The 18526-nt window shown below is 48.4% G+C and overlaps 1 protein-coding gene and 1 non-coding gene across 5 annotated transcripts in view; both read left to right on the plus strand.

The window, feature by feature from the left end:
* MECR (mitochondrial trans-2-enoyl-CoA reductase) overlaps positions 1–18526 on the plus strand; it is a 31481-nt gene that overhangs the window by 898 nt on the left and 12057 nt on the right. For 3 of the 4 annotated variants that reach the window (XM_059690484.1, XM_059690485.1, XM_059690487.1), the window contains exons 2-3: positions 12406–12503; positions 12968–13099. In XM_059690484.1, the coding sequence (XP_059546467.1) occupies positions 12406–12503; positions 12968–13099 (230 nt within the window). Of the gene's footprint in view, positions 1–9714; positions 9777–12405; positions 12504–12967; positions 13100–18526 lie in introns of all 4 variants that reach the window. The other variant, XM_059690486.1, reaches the window with a different exon arrangement.
* On the plus strand, positions 689–795 carry LOC132232080 (U6 spliceosomal RNA). The gene has a single exon (XR_009452242.1). It is a non-coding gene; the product is annotated as a U6 spliceosomal RNA (small nuclear RNA).

Consider the following 18526-nt stretch of genomic DNA (forward strand, 5'->3'; position numbering starts at 1 on the left):
TTTTGGAGCCAATATAAGACCTGTTTGACCTTAGACAAGTCACTCAGCCCCTCTGAGCCCTCATTACTTTTATAATTATGTCCTCCTAAAATTCTATTAGATCTTAATAAATGATTTTTGCATGTGACTAATAAAAACAGTATATGAATTTTCAACCACTATAAATCTGCCCATAAGTAACTAGAGGTATACCTCATTTTATGGTGCTTCGCTTTATTGCACTTTGTGTTTTGCGAATTAGGCAGGACCCTATACCCGCCATAAGATTATGACTCGCTTTATTGCTATACTGGTCTTGTTACATGATCTGGAACCGAACCTAAAATATCTTCTGTTTAGCTATCCAAAAGGGCTAGTGGGGCCACTATAGAGGAGCTACAGTGAAAGCACTGACCTGTAAACCAGACAACCTGGGGTCCAATTCTTGCCCTCCCTGTCCTAGCTGTATGTTCGGCAAGTAACTGAGGTTCTCTGAGCCTTGGTTTCATTATCTTTAAAAATGGAGACAATACAGTCATAGCTCATAGTGCCAATCAGCTGAGGTCAATCTAATGCTTTCCACCAGAAAGTACCTACATACTCTCCTGCAGCCCCTTGTTTACAACTCTTTGATTCCCAGCAAATGGTTTGCTTGTTTTCCAGAGGACAGGCAAACAGAATTATTTTCATGATTAAAATACAGACGAGAGTGCTCACTTCAGCAGCACGTGTACTGCAGCTGGAATAATACAGAGAACATTAGCATGGTCTCTGCAACAGGATGGCACACAAATTCATGAAGCATCCCATATTTTTACTTAAAAGAAAAAAAGATGAGAGTTGTTTTGACAGCCCGAGAGGATATACCTCGGATAAATTTCAAGGTCATTCCCTCAGCCTAGCCACATCCACCATTAGAGTATTGAGACCAAAAGAATTTTGAGAAGATTCATCAGTCAATAAACCCCAAACTGTATGTTGCTCATGAGTAAATAAGTCACCAATAAACCCCAAATTGTATGTTGATCATCAGTAATATATTCCCATGAGGACTGTGCTGGGATGAGCTGGTAAAGCTCTGAGGAACACTCCTTTTCCAGGACTGCACCCCAAACAGGAATGATGTAGTGCCTCTCTCGCGGGCTTGTGATTTATGTCTGGGACAGGGCCTGCCACAAAACGGGTGCTCCAAAAACGCTCTTACGTCTGTATCTGATTTCAGTAGGAAGTGCGCCTTTTCTTGAGTTCTGTGCTGATGAAGAAGGCATCTCCAGTGTTCGGGACCCTGAGGAAAGGCTGGGGCAGGTTAGGCAGTTGAGTGCAGCTGCCTCCTGATTGATCACCTCCTCCCGGAGCGCCAGGGAAGCTGGAACAGACTTGTTGCTGATGCCACTTAGGGAAAAAGGATAACCGTCTTGTCTCCTTGTATGGAACCCAGTAATTTCCCAGAATTCAAAACATGACGCTTCCATAAAGCATTGGATTCAGCCTTGGCCTCACATCTCAGTCACCTATGCCACTTTTAGAAACGACATATCCCCGGGCATTACCCCTGAAGTACTTAGTACGCCTGGGGAGGCCCGGAAACCTGTGTTTTCAGAGCTCTCCACGTGACTCCGACGTGCAGGCCAGGGTTGAGAGCCGTTGTCCTGTGGATGTGGACTGTCAGGCAGGCAGGCGGTTCTCACTCGGCCTGAGAATGGACGCTTTCCTTTCTGACCCAGATTCAGGCCATTTGACTTGTTCCTGTATGGACCGAAGCCAGAGGCTGGGATTCTCTCCTTTGTAGTCATGTCTTAGGAGGTTTAAGGTAACCGCGATGTCACAGAAAGAAGCAGGTGTCCCTCTAAATATCCTAGTAACTGGGTATGTGGGTCAGGTTACACCAGGTAGGGCCATGGAACTACTCAGAGTCCAAGCAGACTGTTTCCCAAACCAGTGTGGTTTGTGATGTTTGCTCTGTGGACCAGAGCTCTGGGAGCAGCAGAGAGGGAATGAGGAACAGTCTGCTCAGGTCTGAGGCGTGGTGGGGCCTCCAGGGAGCTCCTGTTCTCATTTCAACATTCTGAATGCCCTTCTCTTCAATCCTGGAGGCTCCCAAACTAAGCTCTTCCCTCCTCTACTAAGTCTTTCCCTGATATTTTATAGTTTCTTTTCCCCCAAAAAATAGACTCCCCTATATAGTTGGGCCTTTTTTCATTTAAAGAATTGAACAGCTGATCTAAATGAAGTAAGAATGTGCAAGAGAGCCCAGCAAGGTGGCTCAATTGGTTGGAGTGTCGTCCCATACACCAAAAAGGTTGCGGGTTCGATTCCAGGCCAGGTCACATACCTAGTTTGCAGGTTTGATCCCAGGTTGGGGTACATATAGGAGGCAACCAATTGATGTTTCTCTCTGCCCTCTTTCTCTCCCTTCCTCCCTCCCTCCCTCCCTCTCTCCCTCTCTCTAACACCAATTAAAAAAATATATCCTCAGGTGAGGATTTTTTAAAAAGTGCAGGAGAAAATTACAACATGAGAGAGTGGCAAACATTCTAGACACTTCAGAGGTCCCTAGGCTATTACCCCTTGTGCAAAGTTCCTGATTCTGCTGCAGAATTTTAGTAATTAGTTTACATGTGCTGTGAGATGATCAAGGTTGACAATTGCTGCTCTATCAAATAGTTCCCACATACTCCAATGTCCTTTCCTTTTGTTCCTGAAAGTCCCCTTTCAGAATTTTGCATTCTCTGGGTCTTACTGTAAAAGCTGCTCTCATTCATTCTATACCTACTATGTGGCAGGCATTGGGCTAAGTTCTCCAGATATATTATGGAATTTTAAACTCAATTGGGGTTTGGTCATTGTTATCCCCATTTTACAGACAAGATAACTGAGACTCAAGAAACTGGAAAGACACTCATCTAAGATCATACAACTAGGATGTGGCTTTATTAATAGTCCTCGATATAGACATAGACCTGAAGAAACAATGACAATCATCCCAAGTGTTTTTTGAGAATGAGATGGCAGATAACATTGGGAACCAGATAGGTCAGAAGAGAATAATGAGATTATAGGTCATTCAGGTGACCCCAAGTCCCTACTCTTCATAAGAAGGGCAGCCCCACCCTGGGGAAGACAGTAAGAATGTCCTGTCTCCTCCATTTTCCAGATCCTGGTCATCACAGCTTTCTCACCTGCCTGCTGCTGGCACACGATGAGGCAAAGCTGTGACACCCTTGGCCAGATACCCACTCTGTTAACCAGATGGAATTTGGGGGAGCAGGTGGTGGGCTGTGTAGATAGTGAGTTCTCCCTGTAGGACACTGTTTGTTCTCGGGGATCTCTTCTTTTTGCAGTTGATGTCAGTGTTGAAAACCCAAACTCTGTGCTGGTGACTTGGTTTTTTAAAACAGAATTATAGTACTTTGAAAAAAATTTAGCATTTTGGTTTGGCACTCTGTTGAAAACTGGGATTTTGTTTCTTTTGTCATGTCTCCTGGAGCTCTTTATTGTGGTCATGAATGAAGGAGGGGGGACAGAACTCATTAAGTTATTTATTCTTTAAGAAAATAACTTCAGTAAGTGCTGGGCACTGAGAATGCCCAGACGAATAATCTGTGGTCTTTGTCCTCAGGGAACTCACATTCTAGTCCAGGAGGGAAAGTGTAGAAATGTTCCAAGCAGAAGATCCCGCATGTGGTGTGTCTGATCAGCAGATGTCTAGGAAGTGCCCACCTGTAATCCTTTGAGGGAGGCACCTGCTGAACCAGGCTCCGAGGGCACCAGCCTGAGCTCACGGGATTCTAACTCAAGCAGCTTCCACTCGAACACTACCTTCCCTCTGGACTCCACACTAGGCTGTGGGGATTAGGGCCAAGCCCTTTTACCCCATTTCCTCATTCTTGCCTCTGAGGGTGAAACTTGGCAGGCACACCCCTGAGGAGCTGCACAAAGGAGGGGTTTCACCCGTGTCCAGAGTGTCTGGGAGAAGAGCTGCCACCCAGTGCAACTCCATGTTGCTATGATTGCCTGGCCCTCTCCTAGCAGCTCCTGTCAGTCTCTGATACAGTTCCAGGCCTTTCCCACCCTGGATGGCGGGGGGGGGGGGGGGGGGTCCTCATTTTAGAGAAGGAAAAGCAAAGATGACACCAGGTTAGTCTGTGGCTCAGGATGTCACTTGGGGCCTGGCGGGGTTCTAGTCCCAACTGTGCCACTCATTACAGTGAGGAAATCACTCCAGTCTCCTTTTTATTCTCAGTTACTCTGTGATAAAGGGGTCAACTAAGGTCAGCAATGGTAAATCCAAGCATGCTGTCCCTGACTATTATATGCTGTCTTCTATGCTGATGACAAACCTTCACAGCTTCCACTTCTGTATACCTCAAAACCTGCACACCTCTTTACCCCATCCTCCCCCAACGACACTTTCTCCTGCCAAGACGAGATGAGACCTCAGCATTCTTTTCAACACAGTTCTGCAGCCTTGGGGATTGTTATGAGGCATGAATCCTCTTTGATCCAACAGTTGTCCAGCTCCAACACGTCTATGAAACGGAAGCAAGCGTGGGACTGCCCGCTTGCCAGTGGTTGCTCTAGCAACCTGCAGGGAGCAGTGCTGGTAGAAATCCGGGGTCCTGGGCACAAGATTTCATCAATGCTCCCTTTGCCCTTGGTTAGGTACATGATCAGCAGCCCCCCAGGCGGGGCCTGCACGGTATCTGTCAGAGACAAAGGAGCTGCCAGCAGCGACTCGGCCTCCTGCTGTGGTTCAGTCTTGCTCTCTGGAGCCACAAGGAGAGTTAGGCCTCAGCAAACTAAGCAACAGAGAGTGCAGCTCCCTTCAAGCAAGTGTCCTGATGTCAGCAGACCTAGAATATTATGGGGCTTGCAAGCTTTGTGATCATCTTAATTAAGGGAGAGTAGGGGATTGAGAAAGAAGGGAGAAATTTTCTTTGCCAGCCCTGGGTAGAAACTTCCAGAAGTTGCCCTCAGGCTGTGATTCCCTTCCGTTCAAAATGATTGTGCAGAAAGTCCTGGATGGCAGGAGGGCAAGATGACTTTGAGTCAGGGAAGCCAGCAGAGGCGCAGAGGGGCAAGCAGGTACCGCTGGCACATCAGGAAACACGGAACAAGGAGCTCTGCCCAGGAACAGCAGTCCGTGAGGGCCGCCGTTAGAGCCCCCCAATCCAGGCCGCCGCCATCCCCTGCTGGGGGTGAGCTGAAAAACTTCATTCCTCCCTGATTTCCCAATTGTGTTCTACTTATTAATTATTAATCAAATCTCAGAACAATGTACCCAGCACTCCAGGCATTTGACCAAGTCACAGAAAAAGGCTTGTTTGTGGCTGTGGAAGCTGCAGACAGACCGGGGAGAGCCACATGAGGTGTCGGTTACCTACACCCAGCGTGGCCTGGTGACGGGACACACATTCTTGGCTCTGTGTAATGAACAGATGAGAAAGTCTCAGTGTTCTATGGCTGTCTCCCTCCCTGTTCTTTCTGCTCAAAATCGTATTGACCAGTTTAAGGTGACTGCGTGGAAGATGCAAGATAGTACAAATGGTTGCTAATTAAATGCAGAAGGCGGGAAAGATATTCTAGCGGCGCTGGCTAGTGCTCGCCTTACACAGCAAATATAACTGAGGCAGTCCCCAGAGCGCTGGCCTCTTTTCCCCCTCTCAAAAGGCTCTTTCTTCTGCCTGCTTTTGTCTCCCCTGTAGTTCAGATGGCATCACAGGTGTACAGCCTCGGCCTCAAAGGAGCCATTGTGACCTTATCCGGTCTGGGATCTGCTGAGTGGAGACAGGGACATCCCGCCGAGTTGCATGGCGCCATTACACTCACAAGGGAAGACCCTGACCGTCCAGGGGAAGTGACTTGAGATGTAGCCAGGCTGAGTTTGGGTGCCTCGTTTGCTCTCCGCAACACAGCCACCAGTTCCTTTGGGGAGTTAAAAAAAAAAAGGAAGAAATGACTATCATTATACCAGCAGTCCAACTCCTGGAATTCAGACTCGCCCCGTTTTCCTTCCTGTCTCTGCAGAATGGTATCCTTGACGACCTGTTAGAACTCTGCAGGAACAGCGGTGTCTGGTATTGATGGCATTCCATGGGGCAGGCTGGGGCTGGCCTCCCTGGTGAGAGGCAGCTGGACCAACACACCTTCCCCCAGGCGGGCAGCCTGTGTCGGGCCTGCCTGCCGCCCTCACCCACCTGTGTTTGCAGTTTCAACTTCCCATCTCCTAGGACCTAGGACCTAGGTCCTCATCCCCTCACACTCCCCTTCCCCCCACATCTGTGAACTTCACCTGGCAGAGCAGCTAGGCTGCCCAGAAGACAAAGAAGAGAACAGGGAGCGAGTGGCGGCCCAGGACAGCGCTTCTCAAGCTGCCGTCTGGAGGCAGGCAGCTATTCGCTGTGCTGTGGAAATAGTGTTCCCAGCAGAGTTAACTGGGAGCTCTGATGGTTCAAAGCTACATGGGTTTCTTTACTGGAGGGCTTCTCAGAGCCTGTATGACTCTAATGTGCAGTCTGAAAGGGCTTTCGGAGGCAGCGTTTCCCAAACATATTGGACCCCAGGGAATACTTAGTAATATCTCTCGGGACAAGAATTCCACAAACACAGCGGAGGGATGCCGGCCCAGTGTTCAACAGGCTGAGCTTTGGAATCCAGCTTCAGATCAAGTCTAACCGTTTAACCTTGGGCAAGTTACTTCTCTGTTTCCTCTATGTAATTAGTTTGATAACATCCTCCAGGTAGGTGTTTTGAGGACCAGACAGCATTGGGTACATAAAATGTTAAGCACAATGCCTGGAGCCCAGTAAACTATCAACATTAGTTGTCATTTAATTGTCCAGCCATCACCCAAAATATGTTTACCTACTACCCTAGACCCGTGGTCAGCAAACTGTGGTTCGAGAGCCACATGCGGCTCTTTGGCCCCTTGAGTGTGGCTCTTCCTAAGCCTTGGGAGTACCCTAATTAAGTAAATAACAATGTACCTACCTATATAGTTTAAGTTTTAAAAATTTGGCTCTCAAAAGAAATTTCAATCGTCATACTGTTGATATTTGGCTCTGTTGACTGAGTTTGCTGACCACTGCCCTAGACTCTACCTATAAGCACAGCTGACTCCGCTCTGCGTCTAGCCCAGGCACCCTCTGCTCCGTACCAGCCTGCCTCAAGCTTCCTCCCCACCCCAAACCACTCTTCCTTCCTCCCTCTGTCACCATCCAGTTACCCAAGCCAAAAGCCCAGGAGCTATCAAAGACTTCCCACAACTCCCATGTGGAGTTGGACACCAAGTGACATCAGTGCCACTTATTTAAGAGATTCTAGGTCAGCCGTGGGCAAACTATGGCCCGTGGGCCGGATCCGGCCCGTTTGAAATGAATAAAACTAAAAAAAAAAAAAAGACCGAACCCTTTTATGTAACGATGTTTACTTTGAATTTATATTAGTTCACACAAACACTCCATCCATGCTTTTGTTCCGGCCCTCCGGTCCAGTTTAAGAACCCATTGTGGCTCTCGAGCCAAAAAGTTTGCCCACCCCTGTTCTAGGTGGTCCGGTCCAGGCTGCACCTGTAGCCTGGCCTCCTGTCAGGTCGGGTTCTTTGCCATTCTCTCTGGCAGGAGAGCTTCCTTCCTCTCGGTCCCCCCAGTAAACTCCTGTTTATCCTTCAAGCTGCAGCGAAGGTATCGCTTCTTCCAAAGCCCCTTTGCTCACCTGTGTTTTCTTCCCCAGACGGTTAAACGCTCAGTCAGCTCCAGCACAGCCTGCCTCTGAGGCAGCACTTCTCCCAGGTGTGAGCCTCTACCGTCAAGCTCCGGGGCAGATGTTACTTTTCCATATTTAAACCCCTTGGTGCCACATCTAACACTTAGTAGGACTGTCGGGACATATCTGTTGAATTAAAATTACTTGAGTTTTCCAAAAAATTTGTCTTCCTTTCAGTGATTCAATGATTCTTTCCAGAGGTATAGCCGGCTAATTGTGTCAGAGGCTTCCTTGGACTGATAGCAGATGCCCTTCAGCACCTACTGTGTGTCAGGTACTCCAGTAAATGCTTTATGTACATTAACTCACTTAACCCTGTGAGGGAGGTTCTAGTGTTCGCCCCATTTCACAGACAAGTATTTTGAGGTTGATGTAGCTGGTAAGTGACCAAGGCAGGATTCAAACCGGGACTGTGTATTTCAATCCAAATCCATGCTCTACCCGTCGTCTGTGAACTGAGATCTACCTGTATTCTCATCTGACCGTGGTCATCTAGACTTTTCAGAAGTACAATTTTATTGCAAATGCAAGCTGAACTTCCCTGTGAGGAAAACCGTCGAGGGTTTTTGCCTAGACCGGACTCTCTTGAGGGTCATCTCCATTGTTTATCTGCGCCCATCCTTTAGGTGTGTTGTCCTAAACAGCCCAAAACCAGGAAGAGAAATACAAGCCTCAATAGCTACGCCCCTGTGGTTTGAGTCTCTCCCCTAAATGACTGGCACTTCTATGCCACATTTTCTCTCTAGAGGAGAAACTTGGATCATTTCTTTAGGAAGCGTTGAGCACTGTTTTGGTCGCAGGCACTGTGCTAAGACTGAAAGTTCTCTGCTCTTCGTGAGCTCACAATCTAACAGGGAGACAACACGCATACACATTCTGACTGTAAAACTAGGTCAGTAAAAAGGGCACTGAACTGAGTCTGGAAGACCTGGATCCAATTCCGAGTTCATATCTGCAACTGCAAAATCCAAAAAGCTCTGAAAACTGACCCTTGTTTTTTTTTGTTTTGTTTTTTTTTATGTTTTTGTTTTTGCATAACTCCTTTGGAGGCAAAACCTGATCTCTCACATGAAGTTTTATATGGTCATTATTCATTCCACTTAGTGTGATGATTCATACGTTTTGCTGGAAAACAGTGTGTCTGATCATAGAATGCTGCCCCAGCCCCCACGTGGGGTATAGATAATACATGGTTCAGAACCCTGAAGTACATGCATCTCACCCCAAGAGTTTTGGGAAAGGAATGTGAAGTTATACCTTATGATCAATTGAAAAAAATCTGTGAAAAGACTTCATAAACTAAAAAGCCGTGAACTCGGGTAAGATAGTCTCATGGTATGATCACTGTGATTGGGAGCATGCAGGATAGAGCACGTGACTTTTTCCAGGGCCAAGAAGAGTGAAAAAAGATGTCTTAGGGGAAGTAAAATTTGAGTTGGGTTTAAAGGGTGAATGGAATTTTTCACTTCATAGAAAAGCTGTGGAAAAGAAATTCTGGGCTGAGGCAAGAACATATAGAAAATGCAGGAAAAACGTGTCCTTAAGTAACTTGAGTGCATGGACTTTCCAGCTTACAGAAAAATGGATTATCTGTGAAAATGCAAGAGAAGCAGTACAGATAACACCGAGGGGCCCCTAGTCCAGTCCGTGTGCTCTCGGCAGGGTTTTTCCTTGCAATGCAGACTTACACGTGCGTTCACAGAGAAGCACCATGGCCTGGCAAATGCCTCCCTGCTTAGCCAGCTGGGGAGCTGCGGGCTTCTCCGCCTTCCCAGGCCCGTTCAGCAAGGATCGAGTCCGCACACCGCTCCTGGCTGGTGCTCGCCTGGCTGCCCTCTGCTCGGTCGGGGGAAGCCACTAACCATCTGGCTTCTCTAGCATCAGACTGCCAGGTTCACATCAGATCAGCCATTCACTACTTTTGGTGGCCTTGAGCAAGTCATTTACTACTTTTGTGCCTTTGTTCCTCAGGCATAAAATCAGAATAATAGTAGGAAGCTGGCATGGAAAGCACTTAGAAGAGTGACTCACTGGTAAGCACTCAAACAGTAGTTATTGTTGTTATTACTGTTACAAGGATCCCCCGTCCTCCAGCTGTATAAATACATGCATTCCTTAATATTTACCTAAAAAGGAGGGGAAATCCCTTTCTTAATTCTCTCTGCCCTGGTCATCAACTTCTTCCTAGCTAACCACTTTCTGTAGAGACTATTTGTATTTTGGTTTTTTATAGCTAGCTGTTTCTCAATCATGGTGAGGAATGCCCCCCCTTAATTTGGTCATAATCTGACCCTAGCCAGAGCATCGGCCTGCAGACCAAAGGGTCCCAAGTTCGATTCCAGTCAAGGGCATGTACCTCGTTGCAGGCTCCTCCCTGGCCCAGGCCCTTGTCAGGGCTCAAGCAGGAGGCAACCAATTGATGTGTTTCTCTCACATCGATATTTCTCTCTGTCTTTCCCTCTTTCTTTCTTTCTAAAAATCAATGGAAAAATATCCTCGGGTGAGAATTTAAAAAAAAAAAATTGGTCATAATCTGGTACAGAGATTTCCAGTTTGGGATCCCTAGATCTCCAGGGGTCCTGTGGGCAGTCATGTGGATTCCCACACTAATATCAGGATACCGATACAGAGGAAGGTAAATAAGAGCGCTGACTTTGAAGAGAAGCCTTGCTACGAACCAGTTATCTTACCCTGTGTCAATTCCATAATCGCTGGCAGCCTCCATTTCCTACTTTGATAGAATAGAAATGTTGCTCTGGCTGGGTGGCTCGGTTGGTTGGAATGTCCTCCGGTACACCAAAAGGTTGCAGGTTCAATTCCCAGTCAGGGCACATACCTAGGTTGCAGGTTTAAACCCCAGTCGGGGTGCGTACAGGAGGCAACTGATATTTCTCTCTCACATCGATGTTTCTCTCTCTCTCTTCTCTTCCTCTCTCTCTTTCTCTCTCTCTCTCTTCCGCTCTTCTCTTTCCCTTTCTCTCTCTCTTTTTCCCTTCCTCTCTCTAAAATCAATAAAACATATCCTCGGGTGAGGGTACAAAAAGTATCTATATATAAAAAATGGTAGTATTAATACTTTCCTCACAGGAGTGTTACATCTTACATCAGGTCATGTATTTGAAACCTTCAGCACAGGACATTGTGTAATAAATACCTGCCACCATTAATTTACTGTTAGTATAAGACATTTCTTGAAAATCACACTTTACCCCAAGATGGAGCCTCAGATATAATTAAGAGGTCAGATTTCACAGAAAGTGGATGGAGTTACATCAGTTTAGTGTGGCGGCATTGTTGCCCAGTGCTAAGAGTCCCTGGTTGGCAGTTGTGTGCCTTTATTAAGTAAAAATGAAGAGAAATATTGTTCAAGTACATTTGGGCAGAGAAAGCATTGCAGACATGAAGTCGGGGGCGTGTGGAGAAGGACAAGGAGTCCAGTGGTAAAAGTCACAAGGACCCACCAGTTCAGTACACTGAGCAAGTGCTTGCTGGTTGTAAGGTCTCCTTTCTTAAAAAACAAAAATAACACATGGACATTGTCTCAGGCCTTCCTCAAAAGCCCGTTGGCGTTTTACCCATGAACCAAAGTCCCAGAGGTGTCCAGGGCCCACTGAGACCGAAGGGGGTAGTTATCACATAGACTTGAAGTGGGGGATGCTATTGGAAGTGATGGAGCGCAAACCACCAGCACCTCCCCCGCTTTTACCAATGGAGACACAGAGGCCTCAAGCAGCAAAGAGACCTGCTGGGGTGGCAGGGCGTCACACCCAGGATGCTCAGCTCTGTCCAGCATCCTTTCCGACAGGCCAGGATCCTCATCCAGAAGAAGCACCGCTCCCGGGGGTGAGCCACAGCCACCCAGGGAGTCCTTTCTGACCTACACAGGCCACCTCTCTACTTCCCCCACCCTCCCCTCTCCCTGTGTGTTTTATGGGGGAAAAGAAAGTGCAGAACAAAGGACCAGCCCAGGGTGTCCCAGGTGTGCCCGTCCCTAGGAACTAGTCGGAGTGCCCCCATCTGGAGATTCTGGTTCAGCGGGTCAGAGCGGGGCCTGAGAACCTGTATTAGTAAGCACACACATCAATAAGCAGGTTTGGGGGAACACAAGGCTAATCGGGCCAGGGGGATTTTTAACTCTTTTCTGTCCTAGAGTGGACAGTGAGGGTGAGAGGTCACTAAGGATTTCCCCCTTGCAGACCTGACAGACTTAACCTGCATCCTGTGCTAATTCCTTACAGCACCTTTCTCTTTTCTAACGAAACCGGAATTCCTGGGCACACAATGGCAGCTCAAAAAATGTTGCCGACTGACCTACTCTGGGGAGATGATTTGAGCAAAAGATGCCCCATCTAGCCCTGGTAGGTTTCTCAGTGGTTAGAGCATCGGCCTGCCCACCAAAGGGTCTCAGGTTCGATTCCTGGTCAAGGGCACGTACCTAGGTTGCAGGTTCCATCCCCAGCCCCAATCTGGTTGTGTGCAGGAGGAAACCAATCGATGTTTCTCTCTCACCGCCCTCCTTCCCTTCCACACTGTCTGAAAATCAATGGGAAAAAATATCCTTGGGTGATGATTTAATTAGTTAATTGATTAATTAAAAATTTAAAAAAATATGCCCGGTCTAGCCTGAGTGGCATTAACATCTCTCTTTGGCTTTGTGCTTAGACTGAAGAACCTGGAGCTAGCTGCCGTGGGCAGATCAGATGTCCATGTGAAGATGCTGGCGGCCCCTATCAATCCATCTGACATAAATATGATCCAAGGTAACCTTGGTTTCTGTGGCTTATGTTAATTGGCTGGGTTTTTTTCTTTTGCTTAGCCACCACCTCATTTTCCTTCCTCCTCAGGTGTGGGTGTGAAATTCCTGTGATTAGCAGCAGCTGTTCTCCAGATGTGCCTTCTGCAGACTGTGGAGCCCCCCTGGCCTCCCCTCCCTGGGTGTGAGGCTTTTCAAGCGTTAGGGAGGTGGCAGTAGGAGTAAAGCAACCACAGTGATGTGCCTGTAAAATGCCGGGCTCATTGCACACATTATCGTAGCCAGCCTTCCATCTAGTCAGTCTTCCTATAACCACGAATACAGAGGAGCATTGTCCCCTTTAAGGGTATAGGAGCTAAGGCTCAGAGCTGGTCAGGGGCAGAACCGAGCTTGGGCTTAGGTCTCACTCCAAAGGCCATGGTCTCACCGCCTGCACCTTGTTGGATGACCCTCTGTGCTCTTGTCCCTTAGGTAATTACGGCCTCCTTCCCCAGCTGCCTGCTGTCGGAGGGAACGAAGGTGTCGGACAGGTGGTAGCAGTGGGCAGCAACGTGACTGGGGTGAAGCCAGGAGACTGGGTGATTCCAGCAACTGCTGGTTTGGGTGAGTTTCTCCAGGTCTCAGCAGCCTTTCGTTGTTCCAGATCCTATTTTACTCACACTGTAGAGAGTTGCTCATCGGCTCAGCGGAACTAAGTGATGCAGGGCTTAGTATTAAGTCCTTATACCTACCCTCCCTCCAGGGGGGTGGGATCGCTCGAATAAGGAGAGCAGGAGGTGATGGCCTGCTCTCCCATCTCCGTGGGCCGGTGCTGATTGGAGCTGTGATTGTCTGGATCCCCACATCCCTAAGTCCCTGCGGTAAGGTACAATGAGGGAAGCAAGCCAGCATCTGCCCTCCAGGAGGTTAAGGACTGATTGAAGAAATCTTCAAACCAATAAGCTCAGTAAAGGGAGTGCTACCGGTTCCCAGGAAGCAGAAGACACTTCTGGCTGCTCTGTGCGCCTGCGTGTGGGAGAGAGAGAAGTCGTGGGGAGGGACCAGGGCTTCCTGGAGGAGGAGCATTGGAACTGACCTTGGGTAGATGGATGTTGTTACATGGAAATGAGCCAAAACGGTTGCATGTGGAGGAAACAAACGAGCAAAAGCACAAAGCCGAGTTTGGGAAGTGGTGGGCAATCCCGTGTGGCCGCCGCAGAGGATGTGCACCTGGGAGAGGGTAGCAGAAGTGAGACAGAGGGTCACGAGGTAGTGGGGCCACATGAGGGAGGCCCTGAGAAAGCCACACTGAGAGTTGGGGTCTTCTTTTACACAGAGCAAGGAGTCATTGCTGAGCTAGTTAACACTTGATGGATTTTGAGGCACAAACATACAGATGGATCCTGACAGCAGCCACGGGAGGGAAGCAGGACAGACATCATCCATCCCATGGGGCACGTCCATCCCATGGGGCACGTCCATCCCATGGGGCACGTCCATCCCATGGGGCACGTCCATCCCAGGAGGACCTGAAGCTTGAGAAGAAGCCCTATCCCAGGCTTAAACATCAAACCGAAGGAGAGCTCACCAGGCTCTCGTCGCCTCTGTTAGGACTCAGTGGGTTATAACTTACAGAGAGTCAACTCAAACTTGCTTTACAGAGAAAAAGAAGTTAATCGGTGTGTGGAACTAGGAAGTACGAGAAATGGAAAGCATCAGGCAGAGCTGGACCCAGGGACCCCAATGATAACAGAGCTCTGACTTTTTCTGGTTCTCCTTAGTTCTCAGGTGGGATCTCCCCACACAGTGATACAGTAATAGCAACAAATATGTATTGACCACTCCCTTTCCACCAGGCACTTTACATATGTTGTCATTATTCCCACATGACGTAGGTACAGTCGCTCCCATTTTGCAGATGCGACAGTAGTAAATGTAAAGAATGAAGCAACTTGCCCAGGGCCATTTAGCCAGTAAGTGGTGGGGCTAAGATTCCAACCCACTCTGCCATAGCCCTTGCATAGATGGCCACCAGCTGCCCGAGGTTTACATCATCCTGAGAACAAACAGAGGCGCACGTCCTCCACAGTCCGTTCAGCACAACCATATCCGTCCCCCAGAAGGGCTCTCACCAACTCTGCCTGGGTCCCTGGCCATCCATGGACCCATCCCAAGGTCATGGGGTGGGCCACTCCAATTGCTTAGTTCAGTGGTCGGCAAACTGCGGCTCGCGAGCCACATGTGGCTCTTTGGCCTCGTGAGTGTGGCCACAAAGTTTCCATCCCACTGTATGTGCACGCCCGCACGTGGTATTTTGTGGAAGAGCCACACTCGAGGGGCCGCAGTTTGCCGACCACTGGCTTAGTGGAGTCTCTTGCCCACCTCTGTGGTACAGAGGTTAGGAAGGAGTAGTTCTAGAAAGAAAAAGGTATCTGGCAGGAAAAAAAAAACCGTAACAGAAGTCTATTAGAAGCTGTTTGCTTCCCTGAGATCAGGAAAGCTGCCAAGAGTGCTGCACCCTCTTCGACAGCACCTGACAGGGAAAGCCTGGCTGTGTGAGCAAACAGGGCTGCGAGGATTCACTGGATACTGACTGGTGCCCTGGGCCAGCCCCCTGCTGAGTGCAGGGCACACGTGGTGGGTCAGACAGTCTCTGCCGGCGAAGTGCTCTCGGCTGGGAACAGAAAAACAGCCCTTAATACAATGCAGTATGATAAGTGCTATAACCACAGGATGGACACAAAGGCAGGAGTCCCCTATCGCGAGCAGCTTTAGGAAAGGCTTCCCAGTGCTGCTTGAACTGGGTCTGGAAGACTGAGTAGAAGTGCAGTCAGTGGGCTAGTGAGCAGGAGCATCCCAGGCTGGGAGTACAGCACATGCAAAGGTCTGGCGATGGCGGAAGGCCAGGCACCAGCAAAACTACAGGTAGCTCAGTTTGGCTGGGTCAAGGGAGGGATGGTGGAGGAGCAAGATGAGGCTGGAGAGGTGGGCTGGAGCCCAGTCATGAAGGGCTCACATCCACGGTCAGAGGAGCCTGATGAAGAGTTAAGAAGAGCACTGGTTTGATCAGACTTGTGCAGTGCAGAGAGGGCTCAGGAAAGCCAGGGGCCCCGTGGAGGCAGGAAGCCAGTAAGGAGGGGGCTGAACATTCAGGCTGCAGATGGTGAGTGTCTTCTCCATGGGACTGGAGAAGACGGTGGATTTAAGAGCTTGGTAATTATCTTTGGAGATAGGAACAAAGGACATCTGCCAGGTGTGTGGGTAATTTCATGGGTGGTGGTGGTGGTGGTAGCCAGAACAGGGATTTCTCCCTGGGGAAAGGCGTGTCTTTTAAACCAGGTGCCAGTCAGAGAGGATGAGGGTTTTATAATTATCAGGACTATAATTAGCTCAGTTTATTCAGTAAACATTTTATGAACATCTGTAGTGTGCTGGGCTCTAGCATACAGCAGTGAACAGACACGGTCTTTCTTCTAGTTAAGACTACAGTTTACTAAGAGTGGCAATCAGTAGGCAGATAAGTGCTCAGCAGCCTGAATCTTGGTCATCTTTTCATGGTATTGAGCTGCTTAGCTGTTGCTGTGGCCATAGCCAGATTTTTCCCACATGCAACCCAACTAGTCCCCAGGGCAGCTGGGCCAGAGAATATGGGAACTGACTTTCTCACTGGAAACCCTGCTGAGGCAGCACGGGGCAGGAGAAGGAGCCCTGGCCTGGGAATCAGATGCATGTTCTCCTTCCACCTGTCCTGTATGATCTTAAGTCACAACTACTTTGAGCCTCAGTTTCCTCATCTCTAAAATGGAGCTAATAGCCGTTGCCTTGCATATCTCAGCAAACTCCTACGCAGCTCAACTGAGGCAATACATGCAGTGACCTTTGCAAACACTCAATTTCTCTATGCATTAGATCAGGGTTGGCAGACTTTTTCTTAAATGGCCAATTAGTAAATATTTTAGGCTTTGCAACCATCTACCTCTACTCAAGTCTGTCATTCTAAGTGGCCATAAACAATACAAAAGAAGTGTGTCTGGCTGTGTTCCAATAAAGCTTTATTTACAAAAACAGGCAGTGAGCCAGATTGGCCTGTGGGCCATAGTTTGCCGACCTGCGTTAGATGGTGGAGATGGTTAAGGGTCCGTTGCACATGCGTGAGGAATAGCGATCCTCAGAGCAAGGGCATGGGACTTAGGACCAGTAAAGGGAACCACGGGGCGTTACACACCTTCTACACACTAGGCACAGTGATAGTGTGTACAAATGCCTTCACATTTCATCTTCACACTACAGCGTGAGTGCTATTCTCTGCATTTCATAGCTCAGGGAAAGTGAAAATCAATTAGCAAAATCAGTCGAGTGAGTGGCAAACAGAATTTTTTTTTTTACTAAAATCCAAGAAAGTGAAGTGAGAAATTTAAGTCACACCACTAGTGGGTGGCAGAGCTGGGTTTTTAAGCAGGTCTCTCCAACGCCAAAGCCGAAGGGTTTCTCCTTTAAATCCCTGACAGCCAGCCCCTGGGGCTGACCATGAGTGCTGTCCCCATCCCACCCAGGTCCTCTTGAGAAGAGGAGTAGGGACAGCCAGGCCCCAAAATCCATGTCAAGGGCTGAATGTCCATTGTCGTGCCATTAAGGGGAATTAGAAGATCCCCTTGATTTCATGCGTTAAAGCCATACACGAAGTGATTGGCACAGAGTACAGTGAGTGATGGCTAAGATTGGGGGGGGGGGGGGGTAGTGATGCTTATGAAGAGGACAGTGAAGATTCTACCACCAGGCCGGGTGAAGCCAGAGAATGCCAAGGCACCTCCTGGATCCCAGAGGAGCCCTTCAGCTTTGTAGCCTCTTACTTTCCCAACCACAGATCTACTCTGGGATTGACACAGCCTCGAATAGTGCTGCTGCCTCCCATCCCAGTGCCTGTTTCCTAAAGCCCGCGTTGTTTCTCCCCTCCTGCAGCACAATTAGTAATCGCCTAGGCTGCCCCCTACTCCCCGTACCTGGGACATGTGGTACCAGGATACTGTTTGAATCCCAGCAACCGGATGAGGGCACACAATCGAGAGCTTTGGAAGTGTGGGCCCAGGGCCCTGAGACAGCACAGCCCTCAGACACTGAGCCAACAGGCGCCCAGTGGTTTCCCTAAGTCACCTTGCGAGTACTTGGCAGAGCCAGGGCTTGAGTCGGCATCTGTCTGACTCCAAGGTCTGTCCTCTTCACCTCTGCTATACATGGGATCCTGCTGCAGCGGCAAGCACCCGTCACCCTTCACCCAATGCCCATCAGCCCCTGTTGACTCATCTTCAACAGATAATTCGAATCCATCTACTTTCCTTCATCCCCACAGCTGAAGTCTTGTTCTAGGAACCATCATCTCACATCTCAACCCCTGCAAAAGCCTCCTGATTGGGCCTCTGCATTTGACTCTGTCCCTCGCCACCCCACTGTCTTTTCCTCACAGCAACACCGTGACCTTAAAGCATAAATCCGATGGCCTCAGAGTTCCCTTAAAGCTCATTAGAAACTTCCCATTCGCCAAAATAAAATCCGTTCTCCATGCCATGACCCTGAGAGCTATGGTTTTCACACTGCAGGTTGTGACCCATTAGCAAAATCAATCGAGTGAGTGGCAAACAGAATTTTTTTTTTTTACTAAAATCAAGCAGAATAGAATAAAGAATAAGCCAGTAGGATAAATATTGTTCCATGAAAAATTTGGTTTTTGAGATAGATATACACACACACAGATACGGATGATAGGTCGATAGATATTCATATATGCGTATGTACTGAGTTACTACATAACTCATGGTTCCTATGGGTCCAGATCATGAAATTCTATAAAACACTCTTTTAGCCCATGACACCTCAACCACATCTTAACCACTCTTCCCATCACTGTCCTCCAGTTCCACTCTTCTATCTGCCCTGCCTCAAAGTCTGCATATGCTTTCTCCTCTGCCTAGGACAGGGGTGGGCAACCCCTGGCACGTGAAACCCTCTTATAATCTTCCATTTACAATTTTTTTCTTAATATCGACTTTTTTATTT

The sequence above is a fragment of the Myotis daubentonii genome, chromosome 3 (assembly GCF_963259705.1).
Source record: "Myotis daubentonii chromosome 3, mMyoDau2.1, whole genome shotgun sequence".
In the NCBI taxonomy this organism is placed as follows: domain Eukaryota; kingdom Metazoa; phylum Chordata; class Mammalia; order Chiroptera; family Vespertilionidae; genus Myotis; species Myotis daubentonii.